Source organism: Rhineura floridana, chromosome 13 (genome assembly GCF_030035675.1).
Source record: "Rhineura floridana isolate rRhiFlo1 chromosome 13, rRhiFlo1.hap2, whole genome shotgun sequence".
Lineage (NCBI taxonomy): Eukaryota > Metazoa > Chordata > Lepidosauria > Squamata > Rhineuridae > Rhineura > Rhineura floridana.
Window position 1 is genome coordinate 37,113,481 of NC_084492.1, and position 21,000 is coordinate 37,134,480.

At 48.4% G+C, this 21,000-nt stretch overlaps 1 protein-coding gene across 1 annotated transcript; it reads right to left on the bottom strand.

The window, feature by feature from the left end:
- Window positions 1-3,073: 3,073 nt before the first annotated feature.
- On the bottom strand, window positions 3,074-18,692 carry DPEP1 (dipeptidase 1). The gene is made up of 10 exons (XM_061594689.1): window positions 18,580-18,692; window positions 11,917-12,049; window positions 11,208-11,340; window positions 10,091-10,241; window positions 9,339-9,408; window positions 8,241-8,417; window positions 6,101-6,185; window positions 5,932-6,007; window positions 4,396-4,531; window positions 3,074-3,528 (listed from the first exon to the last, which is right to left on the bottom strand). Exons 1-10 carry the CDS (start codon window positions 18,690-18,692, stop codon window positions 3,358-3,360), a joined length of 1,245 nt encoding a protein of 414 aa, XP_061450673.1. The 3' UTR covers window positions 3,074-3,357.
- Window positions 18,693-21,000: the final 2,308 nt, after the last annotated feature.

Sequence of the window (21,000 nt, forward strand, 5' to 3'; positions counted from 1 at the left end):
TTTAGACTTTCGTGTTCAGAGCAGGAAAGGAGGAGGGGGTTCTAAGGGGTCGCTATGGATCAGCAAGGCATTTGCCACCTAGAAACTGGAAATCAGTTATGGAGGTCGGTTATGGAGGTAATCAGAATGCTGCAAAGCCATGCAGTGAATTTTCAGAGTATGAAAAGTTCTGGCAGGGACAATGCAGGGATGTGAAAAGTGCAGAGGTAGGTAGGTGAGTGTGATTGAGTGACTATAGGAAAAAGCCAAGACTTGTGATGTCCAGACAGGATCTGTCGATTCCTTCTTGGGGGAGGCATGGTTCTCTGCTATCGGGTGCCTTTTCTGCTTTGGGGTTGGATGCAGACGATTCCTTTCTTTTGCATAGCCTGGTCAAATTGTGGGAAGTGGTGGTTCAGGATCATGGCAAGGAAGAGATTTACCTGGCCCCATCTGTTGGCCAGAGAACAAGCAGCTGTTTGAAGCTTCCCCTCCCACCAGAAAGAACACTGCTGCAAGTGCCTGTTGGTGCCCTGGGACTGCAGGCGCGAGGAGAGAAGACAGCATGGCCCCATCCATCGGCCAAAGGCGCAAGAACCACTACTTGCTATTCGGTCAAGAGCACCAGCAAGGCAAGATCAGCTTGGCACTTTCCACACTGCAAATGCCCTCTTACATAGCTAGCCGCTGTGTTCTAGCCTTTAAAAAACTGTCTTCCCTTTTTAGTTTTGCAAGCCTACTGGGAGGGCTTCTGTATTTTCTTTTTTTTTATGGGAGCTGTTTTGGGAAGTGACAACTGTCTGAAAAGTGGAATAAAAATAGTAATAATAATCATAATTGGAATCTGCATCAAACCCACAACGCTTTTTTAAAAAAGAAATGCCTCTTCCTACACCCGCCTTGTCTGTGGAAACATGATATCCCCATTCAGTTTTTTCTTAAGCAGTTGGCTGTGCTTCTTCAGCACCCAGAAGGCCCCTTAGTTAAAGGTGAGTCTCGGGCTAATCCATACATAGGAAGCTGCCTTATACGGGTGCAGACCCATTGGTCCATCTAGCTCAGTGTTGTCTACCCAGACTGGCAGCATCTCTCCAGGGTTTCAGGCAGGAGCCTCTCCCAACCCCACATGGAGGTGCTGGGAATTGAACCTGGGGCTGTTCTGCATGCAAAGCAGAAAGCCACTGATCTACGGCCCTTGGAATGTTTGCAGGATTTGTGGAGGCAGAGTTGGTGTGCATGGGGGAGGCAGGAAGTAGGAAAGTTCCTACCTCTTTTGGGTGTGTGTGGTCTTCCTGTGTTCATCGTGATGTGCTGCAGGAGCCATTGGGGTGCTAATATTATCTCCCATTAACCCTAATCTCAATAAGGATCAGTCGTGTGAGACTGATTGCTTTAGCATGTCAGCAAATACACCATGGACAGGGCTGCTCCTCTCAGGCAGGTAGCAACATGGATAGAAAGGGCTCTAGTGGGCTCCCTGCAAAGCCATCAAAGCAGGTTTATCCTTCAGCGGGCAAGTTGGCTGCAGTTAACAAGGACCACAAGAGGAGCCCCACTTGGGTCACACCAAAGGCCTTTCTAGTCCAGCATCCCGTTTTCCACAGGGGCCAATCAGATGCCTCTGTGAAGCCAGCAAGCAGGGCATGAGGGCAACAGACCCTCCCACTGTTGTCTCCCAGCAACTGGAATTCAGAGGCGTACTGGAGTAATAAAGAGCCATCATGGCTAGTGGCTGTTGAAGGTACTATCCAAAGTACATCAGGACAGCTTTGGTCCAATTTCTCTTGAGCAATTCTCAGTGGCCTTTCTTATAGCTGCATGCGCACCGTGCATTTAAAGCACATTTCCACCCAGCCACCCAAAGGATCCTGGGAACTGTAGTTTACCTCTCACAGAGTACAGTTCACAGCACCCTTAACAAACTACAGGTCCCAGAATTCTTGGGGTGGGAAATGTGCTTTTAGATGTATGGTATGTACGCAGCCCTATCTGGTGTGTGTGTGTTCCTATCTTGGCCTCTGTCTGCACAGCAACACGCAGGACTATACAGGGGCCGCTAAAGGCTGAAAACAGCCTCCACTCCCCCTGCCCCCCCGGTGTTAATCCTCTCCCACGCAGAGCTTCTGTGCTGTGGCAGCCAGCGAGTAAGTGCAAGCAGCAAATTAATCCCTCCCCAGGCCTGTTTGTGCAGGTGCCCACCACCGCCTCTGCATCAAAAGACAGGCTGTTCTTGAAATGCCAGCGGAAACTGCTAATGAGCGGCTTGATTAGCTAATTAATTGGCTAATGGGGAATGCTTGGACAAAGGCTGCTATAAGATGGGAAGGCAACACCTGCCTGGATGGCACTTGCTCTTCCATCTGTGCTCCTGCGCGTGCCGTGCAGCTACCCAGGAGGGGAAGGCGGCTGACCTGGGCCTCCCAGCTGTACTTGGAGGCTGCCACGATACCACCGACCTCCTCTCCAGCGCTCCTGCAAGAGACTTCCAAAAAGGATCCTCGACACAGCTCAGGGAGGCTGGACCGGCTCTTGCTGTGTTTATGCATTCAGCTCAACGGAGAAGGGAGGTGGCTGTTCTTTGAATGGCAACTAAACTTTTATTGAGAGCCAGCAGTATACTTGGCACTGAAGTACATAATACAACGCGATGCGATTTCCCCTGTACCTAAACAGGGTCAGGGTGGAGAGAAGCAGGGAGGATGAGATAGGGGAAAAGAGAAGGAGTAAAGGTTACTCATGGAGGGGCTCCAGGGAGGACAAACGGCTTGCTGAACTGGGAGGGGAGGAAAGGACATAAGGTCAGAAGGCCTGGATCATCTAGTCGAGCAGCCTGTTCTCACAGTGGCCAACCATAGCAAGCTGCCTTATACTGACCATCAGTCCACCTAGCTCCATATTGTCAGCACTGACCAGCAGCAGCTCTCCAGGATTTCAGCCAGGAGCCTCTCGCAGCCCTACCTAGGCATCCCAGGGATTGAACCTGGGACCTTCTGCATGCAAAGCAAGATGCTCTTCCACTGAGCAGCAACTGTAGGTGCCTATCGGAAGCCTGCAGAGGGACCAGAGTCCTAAGGGGAAGAGCAGAGTCTGCCTTGCATGCTCTTGCAAGTCTGTGGGGACTGATTGGCTGCAGAGAGTTTGATGGGCGTGGGGAGACATGTCCCATGGCTCTCCAGTTCCCTGGAGTGGGGTAACCGGGGGGCAAAGCTGCCAGGCAGGGAAGAGAAGCTGGAAATGCTCCCATTGATATTTGAGTTGAATTTACAAAGGCTTCTGGGAGTGGTAGGCGGGGTGCAGCAAGAGCCCAATCTCCAGGGCGAACTTTCAGTTGCCTGGTAGGATTCCAAGAGGTCATCGAGGCAGGAGGTGTCGGGGCTTCTACAAGAGCAACTTGAGGAGGACAGAGAGTGCGAGGACAGCAGGCAGCAGTTGGAGACGTTCCCCATTGTCAGGGTACCCATAGCGCGTTCGGCATGTGCCCTCCAGGTCCTGAAATGCAATAGGCACATCGTCGGGAGTGATGTCTTCGGGAGCCATCATGTCCCGCACCTGTAGAGGAGAAGGCCCAGTTAGATCAGAGGACGCTGCCTGGTACAGGGTCAGACCACTGGTCCAGCTCCGTATTGTCTGGAAGCAGCTGTCCAGGATTGCAGAGAGGGCTCTTCCTCAGAACTACACAGGCTGCTGGGGATTCACCACGAGACCTTGTGCATGCAAAGCAGTTGCTCTACCACTGAGCTGCAGGCCCTCCTACCAAAAAATGATATAGAAATGACCTGGGCTTGCATACATAGAAAGCTGCCTTACGCTGAGTCAGACCCCTGGTCCATCTAGCTCAGTACTGTCAACTCTGACTGGCAGCACCTCTCCTGGATTTCAGGCAGGGACCTCTCCCAGCCTTATCTGAAGGTGCCAGGGATTGAACCAAAACACGTACGGTGCCACTTAGCCACGCGACCCTTCCTTTGTAAATCTATTTAACCGAGTCACAGGCAGAGTTGTGAGGCCCTGAAGGGGAGCATCCCCAGCGTGCCGTGTAAGTGGCAAGAGCTCAGGGCCAGCCCTACTATTGGGCAGAGTGAGCCACCTGCTTCAGGCAACAGATGCTGGCTGATGGGGAGCAAGGGCGAAGTGTTGGAGGAACAGAGCTGCATTATGCTGCCGAAGTGGTCTTTCTGCCCTCAGGGACAATGTCTCCTTGCCAGGACTGAAGAGTCAGTTGCCACTCTGGCTGACTACTGTATGTAGAATTTGTGTGTGCGTGCATGCGTCTTGGGCAGAGGGTTGGTGCAGACTGATGGAGGAGACTGGGCCAGGAGGCAGCGAGGGGAATAGCAAGAGCATTGCAAGAGCACCCGCCGAGGCTCTCCATGACCCCTGCCCACCCACAAAGCCTTCTGCAGACAGAGCCCTCACCTCCTCCACTTTCTGGAAGACCCGCAGGAGATTGTTGGCCAGGGCTCCTCTGACGTCCTGCTCCGTCCACTTTCTCCTCAGCAGCTCTGCAACCAAGTCTGGGTATTTGGAGACGTCTTCCAAGCCGAGTGGGACTCTGTGCAGGCCAAAAAGCGCCAAGACAAATCCAGGGAATGAGAGTCAGAGTCTTCCCCCACCCAACAAATATCCTCTTTTCACCCCAGCTGCTTGAAAGCCCCGAGATGGTGTTGCACCCGGATGGGACAGCTCAGGAGCCAGAGCCACTCCTTGATCACTCTGGCTTCTTGATTAGCTGTATACCTTTGGCCAGAGTGCAAGAAGCCCAAATCTCTGGGAGTCCCCTGACTCTTAGGTTGTATCTCTGAGTCAGTTTTTATGGAGCTGCACAACCACAGAATGGGCCTGCAGCCACTCCAGGCTCTGTGTTAGTCTGAAGCCTCCTTATTTTTCTTTCCTGATTTATAAACTGCTTCACAGCCAAAGCTATCAAAGCGGTGCATAATAATAGAAAATGAGATAAAATACAAAGATACAGATTCTAAAACAGTAAAACCATCGCTACAGTTTTACAATTAATACTCCATAAAATGACTGGGTCACCCTTCACCCTTCTAAAACAGAACTGTCTTTGGTAGTTTAGTAAAGATCCAAGACACTAGACACCTGTCTCATTTCAGCTGGCAAGTGATTCCAGAGCACTGCAGCTGCAACACTAAAAGCCCAGTGTCTAGTACAAGTTATGGCCCCTTTAGGGCATGTAATATTATTGCTGAGATTTTTAATGTTTTAATGTATTTGTGTGTTTTTATTTTGTACATCACCCAGACTGGCTGGACAGCCAGCCAGATGGGCGACTAATAAATTTAATAAATAAAATAAATAAATAAATAGTACACTCAGCAGTGCCCCATCTAAGAGGCTGGACAGGGATATAAAGCTGGGAGATAATGCTGCTCTAGGGCCCCTCCAGACATCCTTGTTATTGTGCATAATTATGATTTGTGCTCACGATGGCACTGGGGTGTATATACACAACCCCTCTTTCAACACTGTTTACACCTAGAAAATCAAGTGAACATACTGCTTGTTTTCCAGTCAGTGCATGTCCCATAAGTTCCTGCTGAAATCTTGTAACTTTTCATACCACAAATATTCTGGTTTCCCCCCCCCCTTACTTTTGTTGCGCTGTAACACAAGAGTGCCCCTCCAGGAGGTAATAATGCAGTAACATTGGGGAAGTATTGCAGAACAACTAATAAAGAGGAATGATGTGTTCACTGGCCAGTATAAATCCACCTCTAATGCACTCTTATTGCACCAATGACATGTTGCGGAATACACCTGCGAAGAATCACCAGTGTGGAGATACCAGCAGGCAGCCACCTACACTCTCCAAGCAGTCAGGTAAACTCTGGGGGGTGAGGCATGAGCATTTACTACGGTCAGGCCCGGCTCTGACTGGCAGGATTTAAGAACGTCTCTGACACATGCAGCCGTGCATCTTCCCTCTGATACCTGGAAACGCCATCGTAATCTCCTCCAAAGCCAACAGCCTCTGCTCCAGCAATTCTCTTTATGTAGTCCATGTGTTCTGCGGGTAAGAAGACTGGAAGGTTAATGAGACCCCCCCCAATTAGTTGATTCTTCCTTTCCCGCCTCCTCAGATGTCCTCCCCCCACCTCACCTGCCACCTGAGAAATGTTGGCTTTGGAGCTACAGGACACGTAGTCATTATAGAAGTTCACCATCACGAGGCTGTGGGTCTCTTTCTGTGGGGAGGGACAAGGGAGCCATTTCAGAGCAAGCAGGTTCCTGAGAAGAAGAAGCCCCCTAAGACAGGCATGGGCAGACCGGAGGCTTGTGGGATCTACTTTGTTTTTTGTTTTTTTACAAGAACCCCAAGATTCTCCAACCAGAGCCAAGTGCAAAAGGCAAGCACTTAGAATGCAGTAAATCTGAGTCCAGGAATTACTTCTGAGCACCAAAAGTAATTCCTGGGCTCAGAATTCATGAATTTTACCCTAATGGAGCCCAGTCCTCCTATATAAAACCCACTCCTAGTTACCCCAGGCTTTCTTCATTCCAGTGGCATAATAAGGCAGTAGGGCATGTGCCACTTTGCTGCTGCTATTGTTCAGCCCGTCCAAGCAGGTGATCCTTGCCGATCTACTTCCGATCTAGAGCAGGGGAGTGAAACCTCAGACCTGAGGGCTGAATGTGAATGTGGGCCTCCAGTTCTCTCTGTGTGTGTTGGGACTCTCCCTAGTTTTAGTACTGATATGTTTGCTGCCCTGGGCTCCTTTAGAGGAAGGCGCAGGATATGATGATGATGATGATGATGCTTCCCCAGGCCACACCCCTCACTGGCCCTGGCCCATGCCTTCCCTGAGGGCTTTTGCCTGGCTGGATTGTGATAATACCTGTTCATTGACAGGATGGATGATGGGTGCGTTTGTGTGTGAATATTTAGAGAAGCCTCTGGCTCTTCTATGGCTGCCATGTAGCACACTGTAAGGATATTAAGAGCCACATCAATTGCTTCACCAGCTTTTTGTCTCTAGCCCCACTCACCACCGGCATGCAGCCCCTAGAAGGTTCACCATGAGGGAATGTGGCCTATGGGCTGTAAAAAGTTCCCTGCTCCTGCCCTAGAGATCTAGCAGAAGATCCCCACCTAATGTCTGCCCACCACACTCTAAAACAAAGCAGTTCTTTCTTTTCTGTTGATCAGAGTTGGAGCCCGCCCCTTTCTTGGCTCTAGGACGGCTCTGTCTCCCATCCTTCTCTCCAACTCGCACCCAAATGACCGACCGGCCTCTGTGGTGGTATGGAAACTCAGCTGATAAAAATCAAAAGCTTCTTCTACCAACCTAAACTGATCCATCTACATTTGCTTTGCACTACCAGAATCTCCAGTGGAGGCTGGAGAAGCATCTGAGGAGGAGTGGCTGGTGACTCCATGTCAGCAGGGCAGTGGAATCTGCTCCAGGTTTTAGTCTGAACTTTAAAGGAGCTGTCCAAGGTGCTGAAGACCAGACTAAAACCTGGAGTGGATTCCACTGCCCAGCTGACATGGAGCCCCCAGCAGCCGCTGAATCTGACAATTTTGTGTGTGTCCCCCCCCATGCTAACCGTTTGCACCCAGGGCACCTAGGGAACTTTTGCACTTCAGAGGTGTGGGATGCAAACCTTTGAAATGAACTGGAACAACATAAATATTCATTTGCATATATGCAAATATAAAGTTGCCTGCTATCTCACCCACCACGATGGGAAAGGATTGGGGTGGTTGAAAAGTTGCCAGATCAGTAGCAAATACTGCTGGCTTTATGCTGCATTAGGATTTTATGGCCTTGTGATTTCATCTTGTAGGTCCCCCCCTTGAGAAACAACCACCACCACTTTTATTCTGAGCCACTCAGAGAATGTTTGTTACTAATGTTGAAGATACATCCCAGGGGACAATTGCTGGGCATCATATAATTGCTTGCTCCTGCTCCTGTTCTCTCTTTGGCAGCTGCCTCACATCTTCCAGTCTCTCCCTGCTCATGTCTCAGGCACAAGGTCCCTTTACAACACTGTGTGTTAACCTGGTGACCCCCAGATGTTTCGGACTGCAACGACCATCAGCCCCAGCCAGCACTGTGCTGTGTAAGAGACATGGCACAAAAGGAAATGAGACTGGAAGGGAGGAGGAAAAAAGCAGGCTCAGGTACTAGTTCTTTGGGCAGGAGCTGATGAGAGTTGTAGTTGTAGTCCAAAACATGTAGAGGGCGCCAGGCTGGCACAGGCTGCCTCACAACACACGCCACAGTCTTGCTCACCACTTGGCTGAGGACATCGTCTGGCACGTTGCGCCGGTTTTTGCAGATTGCGTAGGCTGAGGAGTGGCTGAATATCACGGGCGCTCTGGAGATACTCAAAGCATCCTTCATCGTCTTCACAGAGACGTGAGCCAAGTCGACCATAATTCCCAGCCGGTTCATCTCCCTGATCAGGCGCTGCAGGGGAGAAAAAACAGAGCAAGGGGGGGAGGGAGGAGATCATTTGTGTGCAGAGGAGTCAGTGGGTCTCTTTAGGAACTATGCGAGGAGAAGCCCCTCAAACTCTCTCTTACTAAGAGATAAACACATCCACATTAATGCACATTATGTCCCCCAAAGAATCCTGGGTAGTTTGCCTCTCACAGAACATAGGAAGCCACTTTATACCGAGTCAGGCCGTTGGGTCATCAGCTAGCTCAGGGCTGTCTACCTTGACAGGCAGTAGCTCTCCAGGGTTTGCAGACAAGGAGTCTTTCCCAGCCCTACCTGGAGATGCCAGTGGGGATTGAACCTGGGACCTTCTGCATGCAAGGCGGATGCTCTACCACGGAACTATGGGCCATCCCCAGAGCTCCAGTTCCCAACATCCTCAACAAACTACAGTTCCCAGGATCCTTTGGGGGAAGCCACATGTTTTCCATGTCTGGTGCGGGTGCGACACTGCTTGCAATAAATCCCTTGCAATATGCCCACCGTCTTGCTTCTGGTTAGGCTACGAGGCGGCTTGCTAAAGTATGGCAGGTGCTCATGCAATGGTCACGTTTCGAGTTGAGCCTGTGCAAAAGGGAAGGGCAGCAGCTCAGGGGCAGAGCATCCACTCTGCGTGTAGAAGGTCCCAAGTCCAATCCCCAGCAGACTCCTGTCTGAAGTCCCTGGGCAGCTGCTGCCAGACAGTGTGGAAAATACTGAGCCGAATGGTTTGACATGGCATAAGGCAGCTGCCTCTATCCCTGTGTCGTGTGAAGCTGTGGATCTTTTTCTCCTCTTCTAGCATGAAATGCCACCTTTTGGAGACCAGTAAATGTCGTATATATGACGCTTACAGGTCTCCAAAAGGGTGACATCTTCATCCAAACTCTCCAGAGAGCTTCCACTCACCTTCCCAAATCCAGTCAAGCCATTGTGAACTGCCTCCTCCTCATCAGTGTCCACCAGCCAGTTATCAGCCCTGCCGAAGGAAATGGACATCACATGAGGTGGACAAAAGAGCAGCAGGTCCTTTTGCATCCCCGCAACATAGAGGAGGGGGCTGTAGGTGAATTTCCAGGTGATTCTTAGACATTCGGGCTCCCTTTGCTCACACCTGCCCAAAGAACTAGTGCCTGAGCCTGCTTTTTCCTCAGCCCGCCCAGTCCCTTTTCCTTTTGTGCCATGTCTCTTAGATTGTGACTCTGAGGGAAGGGACTGCCTTATCATTGATCTTTGTAAGCTGCTTTGGGAGCCTCTTTCTGCTGAATTGCAGGATAAAAATGCTAACGCTAACAACATGCTAACGCCAACGACAACTATTATTTATTTATTATTAGATTTATATCCCTCCCTTCCTCCCAGCAGGAGCCCTCAATTAATAATTGATAATGACTCTCTTCTCTCAAAGACTAGCAGATGCTTTCCTTTCCCTTAGTCCAAGGCGTGACCAGTCCTGCTGAAGTGAAATGAGTTGGGGCTCAGAATTTGCCTTCTGACACAGACATTTCAGATGTTTATTCAGTAGCAAGGGAATTTCACTCTGTGCATGCTCAGATGCACTTGTCCAAAGTTTCTAAGCTGAGTCGTGGTATTCAAAGCAGCCTCCAGGGCTAAGCTCTGGTGAAAAGCAGCACAAAGCAAGCCCCCCCCCCGGGACTTACCAGGGTGTGTTGCAGCTGTGGGTGAGGGTCATGTAGCGCACCCCCAGCTGGTAGAAGGTGCGCAGGACAGCCAGGCTGCTGTCAATGGAGTGGCCGCCCTCCACACCAATCAGACTAGCCACCCTTCTGCTGCGGAAAGCATTCTGGATACCTGTAAGGGAAGCATCTCCAATGGGCCTCTAGGACCAAGCAAGGTGTGGGGAAATAGAGGCTGCATTCAGACATGGGCTTTATGGCGTTAGTTTTACTGGTTATAATGCTAGTGTGTCTGTCCCGATTTCTAACGTTCCTTTTCACCCTGCAGTAGCTGTTGCATTATGGAACTGTGGCTTTTTGACCAATACGGCACTATGTCGCACAAAATATTATTCACACCAGAGGGCGTCATCAGACAAGTCGCCACTCCCCTGCTCTTTCCACACATGCACGCTTCTGCTCCCCCATGACTCACTGCACGGTGTGCCCAAATACCACCCAAAATTTCATCATGGGAGCGTGATCTGTGAAAACCATGGAAAAACTTTCAACACAAAACTCCCCTGGCATTCCAGGTTTCCAGGGTTGCAAACGGATTTTTTTCCCCTGGAAACAATTCAAGCCAAAATGAGTGCTAAACCTGTGCTAGATTTCCAGAAGTGGGTTTTACGTCATGTGGAAGATAGCACAAGACAGGTAAGAAAATGTGGGAAGGATGGAATAAAGTGCCGCCTGAATACAGCCGGGGCAGGGGCAGAGCAGGAGAGCTGTGGGAGGTGGAATCATTCTAAATCAGTCCTTATATCACCAAGAGCCCCACTCACCCGCTGTGGGATCCAACAGAACTCCAGTCTCCTCGAGAGTAGGGAGAATTTTGGCCAGGGCTGCTTCTCCCACAGCTACAGCACAACCATGGAAGAAGTGGCACCTGTGAAAGGTAGCCTGTACAGAATTTAATCCAACAGCCCTCCCATCCTCCTTGCTCCATCATGGGGTACCAGCCAGTCTCCTTGGCCTTTGGCAAAGGTCTTCCCCTATGCTGAATAGTTGTCGTTCAGGTCAAATAAATGGGCTCTTGCCCTGGGCTACCCATCCCCAGCCTAGTTGCAGCTCTCCCAATGGTGCCGTCTCCCTCCCTTACCTGCACTGTCCGTGACACACTCAAAGTCATCTGGGTATTGGTGGCACATGCGGTGGATGACATCAATCTGCTCCAGGGTTCGCTTGACAGCATCTTTGTTCTGGGTATCACAGGGCACATAGGCTGCCCAGAACTGAGCAAGAAGGGAGGAAAGCAAAAGGGTAATGAAAGCCGCCTCTTTTACTCTTCCTTCACAACCATGGAGTGAGCTGCTGGAATATGCCATGGAATATCAATAAACATTCTAACTGCTGGGGAGAGAGAGCCGTTCTGTAGAATCACAGAATAGTAGAGTTGGAAGAGGCTATGAGGCTATCTAGTACAACCCCCTGCTCAATGCAGAGATCAGAGTTAAAGCATACCTGGCATGGGTCTGTCTCAGCACACACAAACAGCTGGAAAACAGCCTGAACACATAACAAAAACTGTACCTAATTTTAATTTAATCATTGAGGGTTGTCTCCAATGTTATTCCTACTTAGAGTAGACCCACTAAAACTGATTGATAGGATTCACTTAGGTTCACCAATTTCAATGGGTCTCCTCTGAGTAGACTATTGGTGGCTATAACCCTGAGAATATTTTTCTCTGAAAAAGAACATGTGGGGTTTGGAAGCTTGCAAAATGTCTGCATAGCAGAAGCTTGCGCTCTTCGCCTATTCTGTTTTCCTATGCATATTGGTGTCTGCCTCTTCCACACTTTTTGTACCTGTGCTCCCACATGTCCAAGACGCAGCTTCTGGATGTTAGTGTGAGTGTCTTGCAGGTGGGTCAGGTTTGCAGACTCCAAGGACAGCTGATTGTTGAATTTCTTTAGCAACTGCCAAGGCAAGTCGTTGTGCCTAGAACAGGAGAGGATAAAATTTCATGAAGAGTGGGGCCACTGCATGGCGTTGCTTTGCTCTATGGTGGCCTGTTGTCTCTAGGTGGGGATAGCGAGAGCTTCTGCTTCTCACAGCAGAATTGCATGTCTGATGCCTAACATGCTACCATGGAAAAGAGGCGGCAGCAGTTGCAGGGTGTTTATATCCCATATGTTCATATATCGGCTATTCAAGGCATGTGAACTCCTACTTTTCTGACCAGCATTGGTCCCTGGAAAAGTCCATAGCTTGGTGGTAAAGAAGACCCCAGGTTCAATCGCCATCATCTCCAGGCAGAGACTCCTGCCTTAAACCCTGGATAGCAGCTGCTGGTCAGTGTACATACTCTTATACAGCATGCTCTTGTACAGCATTACTTTAGGGCTGCCCCCTGCCATCTTGGGTGATGGCAGACCTGCACGCAGAGCATGTAAGTTATTCATGCTGACACACTGAAGTGACAGGTGGGGCGAGCAAACTTATTTAAGCCCCATCCTGCCTGTATTGGGGGGTGGGTGTCCATGGGAGCTCCCACTTTGAGATCCATGGCAGGGTTGGGTCACTGAGTCCTACAACCTGATGCTGCCACCGATTGCCAAGCGGGAACGTCACCATTCCACCCTAATGAGGGGTCCCTCAGGGGCCCTTAGCCAGGGCCCAATCTGGCCGCCTGCTGGCACCGGCCCTGAGTAAATCCCATTAAACTCATTCTGTGTACACACTCCCGTTTACTCTGAATGGAGTGTGCTCTCACCACTACTTTGGAAAGTGATGTACACACAATGTTAGCCACAATCTGTATCTATCCTGTTGTTTCTTATGAAATGCTCCATTCTGATGTGTTCCCTGCCTGCCTGCCCATCACAGCTTCCATCCAAATGGAGCAAAAAACTACCTAGCTGCATTTTAAGCCAGTAATGCATACACAGCCTTAATGGAATTTACTTCCAATCAAGCATGCATGGGAATGGGCTGTGAGACAATTCGTGGGAAACCATTGAACCTTAGACCTTGACTTTGATAAGATCTGCTTGGACCGTTTGGAAAGATGCTTCATTATGAGCTGTGGTTTAATTCAAGTATTCCTTGGCCAAGATGCCTGTGTACAATTTCTTGCTCAAGAGTATGCTGGCCAGTCAAGAACATTGACTAATTGTTGCTCTCCAAGCTGATTCTCTCCCTGGTGATGTTCTAAGAGAAACCAGGAGCCAGAGACTCAGCAATCAGCCACGTGCTTGGCAGATTTTAGGAATCTGTGTATTTGTTGCCCTATGCTATACAGGCAAGGGCTTGGAAGATTGAGTGCAATGGTGATACCTCAACACACGTATACCTTTTCACTCAAAATCAAATTTTACACTTGGAATGCTGCTTTTACAATACATTTCTGTTGTCTCATCTTTGCTCAAAGCACAGGTCAGACAAGGAATGTCTTTTTACAGTAATTACGTTGCACCAGCACTGAACAGGCGTTCTATTACAGCACTTGAAGGCATGCACCCCTTTCAACTAAAACACATTTTTATCAATATGGCAATCCCCTATCATCAAAGAAAAATGCAAACTTTAGGACTTTACTGGTTCCCTTTGTAAATTTTTTTTGTCAATGGTAGAGGTAACTTAATCCTGTACATATTTACCTGGGAGTAAGTCCCATTGAACTCATTGGGTAGACATATATGAATGACTGAACTGTCAGAGGTAGAACTTACATAACAGAGGTAAACAGAAAATGCACATATCAAACGTAATCCACCAGAATAAACATCATCCCTTCTCCTGCAACTAAATTGCACAGCATATAGTGAAACTATGGAATTTGCTACCACAAGAAGCAGTTGGATGGCTTTAAAAGAGGAGTAGGCCCAGCCCCCAAGAGGTCTTCTGTATCCTTAAAAGTTGTGCAAGGGGAAGGCAGAATTCCACCTTGCAGTTTTTCCCATTACAGGGTTGCAAGAAAACCTGCACTTGGCTGAATTTTCTCTTCTCTTAAACATATAGAAATCATTCTCAGGCCCTGAGCCTGGCAACCCTAGCATGTGTGAAATGGCCCTCTGGGCTGCTTCGCACATTCAAGGTCATCTCTTAAAAATGCTACTGAAGACAAAGAGATCTATTGTATGTTCCCTTTCCCTAGTTTTGTTCCATTGTGGCTTGCCAGGTCAATTCCCATGACCTTGTTGGGTCAAAGGAATCCCGTTAATGATTTGTCTTCCTTTGTCTTCCTCCTGTAGAAATGGTGTTTTCTCATGCTCGGTGTGTGTGTGTTTAAAAAGCCACTTGAAGACTTACACCTCTTCAGACTGCAGAGAAAACTGGGGAGTGCATTCCCCTAAAAATATCCTACAAATATTTACTAGAGAGTAAGCCCCATTAAACACAGTGGGACTTGCTCCCAAGTAAACAAACATACATAGGATTGTGCTGTAAATATTTTCAGATTACAAAATAGCTAGACAGTTGAAAGTAAGGCCAGTCCTGTTTTGGCAAAGGGTTGTGGAGGAGGAACAGCCTGGAAGACAGAACTGCACAGCTTCCTTAATATTTTGAGGGTAGATGATACTTAAATGGAAATGGACTGCCTTCAAGTCGATCCCGATTTATGGTGTCCCTATGAATAGGGATTTCATGGTAAGTGGTATTCAGAGGGGGTTTCCCATTGCCTCCCTCTGAGGCTAGTCCTCCCCAGCTGGCTAGGGCCTGCTCAGCTTGCCACAGCTGCACAAGCCAGCCCCTTCCTTGTCCGCAACTGCCAGCTGGGGGGCAACTGGGCTCCTTGGGACTATGTAGCTTGCCCATGGCTGCACAGGTGGCAGGGCACATAGCCCCTGAGCCACTCACTGTGGGGGTGATCTTTAGCTGGCCCTTGACGTCCAGGAGACACGAGTGGGGATTTGAACTCACAGACTCTGGACTCCCAGCCAGGCTCTCCTCCCCACTGATACTTAGAGACAAAAAGGGGGCAATAAGTCATACATAATGACTGCAGCTTCATTTCTTTTTTTCCTGGCTGAGACTGTACGTGTAGAGCTGTTTTCAAAGTTGAAAAGGCTGTTGACTGTCCAGTTGCAGAAGTTAGTTTTTATATGAGGCCAGCCCAATCATTAGGCAAAGTGAGGTGACTGCCTCAGGCAACATATTTTGGGGGCAGAAGTTGCAGTCCCCTGGCTGTTCTTCCTATGCCCGCTCCCATTCTTTGTTGGGAGTGCAGAGCTTTGTATACTACATGGCCTATTGCAGGGCAGAGCTTTGTGTGCACAATGCCCTACCATCGGCACTTTTAGAGGACAGATACCAAAAAATCCCATTCGCAGAACGTTACTGCTCATGCGATGTTGGCGCAGTAGAGACCATGAGCCACATTTTATTAGAATGTTCTCTTTATCATGACCTCTGATGCTGATTAATTACCCCCATACTGCAGAAATTCCCAGGTAGAGATGCCGTTTTCTACGTACAATATCTTCTAGCTGATAAAAATCCTTTAGTTACAACTAAGGTCGCGAGCTTTTGTGACGCAGCCATTAAATACCAAAAAACGTGCCAACCAACGACTGTTATAGCTTATAGCTTGGTTTTAGATTGACCATGTGTCAGTATACAGTCTATTGTACTAACTTTTTATACAGTTTTTTTGCACTAACTTCTTATGATGTTTTATATTTTGTACTTTGGTCTCTGCTGGTCTTTGACCGTAATCAATCAATCAATCAATCAATCAATATATGTACTTTAAATGTATGAAGAGTGTGTGTGCTGCTTTCATGCCATGCAGGGTCTGGCACAGCTGTGACTGCATTGCCTTTGTAGCCAACCCTAGCTTTTTTGAACTGCTGCCAAAGCGTAAGCAGATTCTGGATTGCACAAACATGGGCTTATGAAACGCCCTGCTAGATCAGGCCAAAGGTCCATGTAGTTCAGCATCCCATTCTCAGAGCAGCCAACCAATTGCCTCTTGGGAGAAGCCTGCAAGTCTTCTTTTTCTTGCTGTTGCCCCTTCCCTCTGCGAGCTTGGAAAAGTTACTTTTTTTGAACTACAACTCCCATCAGCCCCAGCCAACATGGCCACTGGATTGGGCTGATGGGAGTTGTAGTTCAAAAAAAGTAACTTTTCCAAGCTCTGCTTCTGCTCTACATGAGGCACTGACCATCATTTGCCATTTGCTTCAGACCTCTGCAGAGACTTGTCTGTTCCTCCAGGCTTTCCCTGACCCGTAGGTCCAGGCCTTGTGTTATGTGATTGGCCCTCATAATTCCTGTTTTATCTGTTGTACATGCTTTTGTATATTGCTGTTTTATTGGTTCTATGCTTTGTCTCGTTAATATTGCTTTTTAAATTTTGTACACAGCCGCTTAGACATTTAAAAAATATTAAGCCTTTTATTGATGCCTTTAAATAAATAATCAAATAAGTAGGACCCATGACATGGGATGGAGTCAGGGCTACCTTTGTTGGGAAAGCAAGCTAGATTGTGGAATGCATTGTGAAGAATAATTTTTATGTACAACATTAAGAAACGTCAGTAATTAAGCGGTATATGAATACCTTAAATAAACAAACTCCATCGGGGTCTCAACCGCTGTCCATATCACTGGTGCTACTCAGTGAGTTGTCTGTCTTTCTGCATTGCATGCAAAACCCAGGAACCCACCTTGTTACCTGCTTCCCTGTCAATTGTGGCATTACTGTTTGGGCTCTGCAGCATCAAACAGGCTCCTTCTGGTGCTCTCGTGCCTTCTGAGCTGGATATGGCCCTTCTTCCAACTGTCTCCAGGACTGTAGGGCCCTTCCCCCAAACACTGCAGACATGCAGCTGTTCCCCACCACAAAAGGGTTCTTGGGTTACCAGAGGGGAATGCACGGCCCGCACCTGGCTCCTAGCAATCACTGCAGCCCACAGCAAGAGCCTTTCAGCCTTTGGTCCTTGTGAGATAAGAGCAGCACATAACAGCCCTGTAGCTGGATCAGGGCAAAAGAGGCCCATCTAGTCCGGCATCCTGTTCTCACAGTGGGCAACCAGATGCCCCAACGGGAAGCCTGCAAGCAGAACCTGAGCGCAAGAGCACTCTGCCCACTTGTGAGTCCCAACAACTGGCAGGCATACTGTCTCTGACAGTGGATGAAGAACTTAGACTTTGTGGCTATATGCCTTGATAACTTTATCCTCCATGAATTTGTCTAGACAAGCATAGTGCTGGTAGGACTGTTTCTTTAAAACCGAGAGTGAATCTTTTCAAGAAAGCATAGGTATTCTGCATATGCACAGAGGCAGTCTGCCAATAGCTCCATGCTCATTGGCACTCTGCCCTCTGTGACAGAATTTTTGGAACCAAAAGCAAGATGCAGAGGCCGCTGAGATGTGCCAACACCCACTCCTTCCTTCTACACCAGGACTTCACTTGGCAGTGAGACAAGAGCCGTGCCTTCATCCAAGGCCAGCCAGCATTAATGTCCTAATTCCAGAGAGGCCACTGGGCATGGATGACACCAGCAGCAGCAACCCAGTCATTGGCCTACTAATGATTAACTTGGTGAACAGCTTCTCGAAAGCTAGCTCTGTGACCTGAGAATGTGGGGAGCATTCCCTTCTGGAAAACCCTGCCCAGATCAGGCACCTTCTTTATCCTTTCTTCAGCAGGATTCATATTGTCCCAACAAGATCTGTTTCTGGAGAAGCCAGCCCTTCTGTATGGTTTTGAAGGATCCTTGAAAGTACTAAGAGGGTTGTTGTCAGGATCCCATCTCGACCAGACCCTGGAGAGACTTCTTGGGAGGAAGAGGCTTGGGACCCCAGAGAAAATCCCACCACTGCTGACGATCTCTGGAGGAACCCACAGTGGTTCAAAGGCAGCCTGAAAAGGCCCATCTCAGGGATGCTTTGCCTGGGGCGCCCAGTGACCCATCTGGCCGCATCCTGAGTCTGCCTTGATCCCCAATTAGGACCATAAGAAATTGTCTTCTACTGAGTCAGAGCATTGGCCCATCTAGTTCAGTATGACTGGCAGCTAGGGATGGGGGAGAAGTTGGATTCAGTTCACATTTAAATATGAACTTTCCCAGTTTGCACTTTCTGAAACAATATGGGAACTGAAACACAGACTTCCTTTGAAATTTGCACGTCTCCAAATTTTGCACTGCAAGTCTCCAGCCAAGTAAGGTGTATAAAAAAATGCATATACACAGGTGAATTGTGCATATCAGTGTATAAATGACTGAAAAATTACACGCAAATCACATTATATTAGGGAATATTTTCATGCAGGCATTTTTTTAAAAATTGCAAACTGATATGGAAATGTGGGGGGCCAAATTTAAGACTGGAAAAATTAGAAATGGGTAAAACCCAACATTGGCATATTTGCCCATCTCCACTGGCAGCAGCTTTCCAGAGTTTTAGGCAGGGACCTTTCCCCAGTCCTGTCTGGAGGCCTTCTCCTTGCAAATCAGGTGCTCTCCCACTAAGCTACAGCCCTTCCCCAGAAGGCACAGGAAGGAAGGATGGTCTTACCCATCTATGACAGGAGTCGTGTTCATGATTCTCTCTGCCTCCAGCTGATATTGATCTGCTGAGCAGAGCAAGAGGCAGGAGAGAAGAAGGAGGCAACTGGCCTTCAGCGGCATCCTGGTGTGTGGCAGGCTGAGCTACGCCCTCCGATTCTTCCGATGAGATTTCCCTGAGGCCCTCAAGCTTTTCTTGCAGGGGGTGCAAAAGAGGGATTCCAAGGAGCCTCTGCTTGTCCAGGGAGTGATTGATTTCTTGGGCTCCCGTACCAGGAAAAGCCAAGCAGGTACAAACTCCAGGGTGTACATACCACCCCGAAGTCAATAAATAACACCTTGGGAGGAGCCAAGGAACAATACCAGGCAGCTGAGTTTGCTGTGCTCACTGTGGCACCATGTCCATTGCCATTGTGGTTGCCTTTCCTACAAAAAGTATGTTGCAGAGCCAGAAAAGGATCAGTAGCAGGCAACCAAAGAGATAATGGAGATGGACCAACACCCTTATGAGGACCCATTGTAGCATCTGGGGCTTTTTAGTTTAGAGAAAAGGTGAGTAAGAGGTGACATGACGGAAGTGTATAAAATTACACATGGCATGGAGAAAGTGTACAGAGAAACTTTTTCTCCCTCTTGTACAACTAGAACTCGGGGCATTCAATGAAGCTGAATGTTGGAAGATTCAGGACAGACAAAAGAAAGTGCTTCTTCATGCAGCACATAGTTAAAATATGGATTTTGCCAGAGCCTGGAAAAGTTACTTTTTTTGAACTACAACTCCCATCAGCCCAATCCAGTGGCCATGCTGGCTGGGGCTGATGGGAGTTGTAGTTCAAAAAAAGTAACTTTTCCAAGCTCTGGATTTTGCTCCCACAGGAGGCAGTGATGGCCACCAACTTGGATGGCTTTGAAAGAGGATTAGTCCCGTTCATGGAGGATTAGCCTATGAAAGTCTACTAGCCATGATGGCGATGCCCCATCTCTACGCTTAGAGACAGTACTTCTTCGAATGCCAGTTGCTGGGAATCACAAGAGGGGTGCTGCTGCCCTCCAGTCCTGCTTTCCGGCTTCCCACTGGGGCATCTGCTTGGCCACTGTGTGAACAGGATGCTAAACTAGGTGGGCCTTTGGCCTGATCCAGCAAGCAGACTCTTCTTATGCTCTTATGCTTTAGTTACATTCAGACTGGATCACTGTAATGCTCTCTAGTGGGGGCTGCCGCTGAAGGCCGTTCAAAAACTTCAGCTGGTTCAAAATGCTGAAGCAAGGTTCTGAATTGGTGCCAGGCTTTAGGGGCATAGTCTCCACTTATACACTTCCTGCTGCCTCTTTCCCAGGAACAATTCAGCATTCTGGTTATCACCTTTGAAAGCCCTAAAAGCCCTGGGACCTGGATACCTGAAGGACCAGGAAACCTGAAGGAGACTCTCATGTCTATGGCAGAGCCATTCCTTGATCCATAATTCCAGAGTAAGAGTCTGAGGCCTCTAGACTCAACTGGTACCACCTGGCATTAACTGACCTGTACACTTTGATCAGCTGGAGAGGCCCTCCTGTTGAAATACCCTTTCCTCATGCAGCTGAGAGACACTTGGGTCTGGCTTTGATGAATGGCCCCACCCAGCCTGTCACCATTGGGAGATAAGCAGCTTTGATAGCAGCTGTAAAAACCCAATTGCTGTCTTGTGAGAGTGGTGGTGGTGTGCAGTAGAGGGTAAGGCTGTAGACACAGCAGAGTGTAAAACAGCTGGCCATTCTGGCTGGGGCTGGTGGGAGTTGTAGTCCAAAACTTTAAGAGGACACAAGGTTGGTGGAGGCTGGTTTATGGCATTTGTATATCCATAGAGCACTTTCTTAGGACCAAACCCTTTAGAGCACAATGGCATTTGGGTGCATCCAGGCAAAAGTGCCTTTCAGCCTTGGAAATGGTACGGTGGGTCCTCTGCTTGCAATCTCCTGCCAACATCTGGTTGGCCACACAGAGAACAGGATGATGGATTAGACAGGCCGTTGGCCTAATCCAGCTGTAGGGCGGCTCTTCTTAAGTTTCTACGTTCATCAAGGGTCCTGCTTTTGGGCTTTCCATCGGGTCATCTTGTTTGCTGCTGTGAGGATACTGGACAAGATGGGCCACTGGCCTGATCTAGCCGCCAGGCTCTTGTGATGATCTTGTGGTCTGATCTCCAATGCCACACAAATGTTCTCATATGTTGCAGTTTCCTTTTAGCAGGAATCTTATTATTAAACAAATTTTATGGTTCCCAAAATAAGATGAAAGTGTTTCTCCTTTTGTTTTCTTCATGCTTGTAAATATACTATTACAAGCATGCACTCTGAACACATCCAGGGATTTTTTTGTTTTGGTTTTTTCATTAAGGTATTACCAGTTATGTGAGATCTGCTGGAAGAGGGACAAAGGAAAGGATAGCAC

What these genes read in the sequence shown, in the direction of transcription:
- DPEP1 (XM_061594689.1), bottom strand. Translation starts at nt 18,692, where the DNA reads ATGCCGCTGAAGGCCAGTTGCCTCCTTCTTCTCTCCTGCCTCTTGCTC. An exon ending in GATTACGATGGCGTTTCCAG is followed by an intron (nt 4,532 to 5,931) that starts GTATCAGAGGGA and finishes TGGCCTGCACAG; the next exon opens with AGTCCCACTCGGCTTGGAAG. An exon ending in TCTTCCAGAAAGTGGAGGAG is followed by an intron (nt 3,529 to 4,395) that starts GTGAGGGCTCTG and finishes TCTCCTCTACAG; the next exon opens with GTGCGGGACATGATGGCTCC.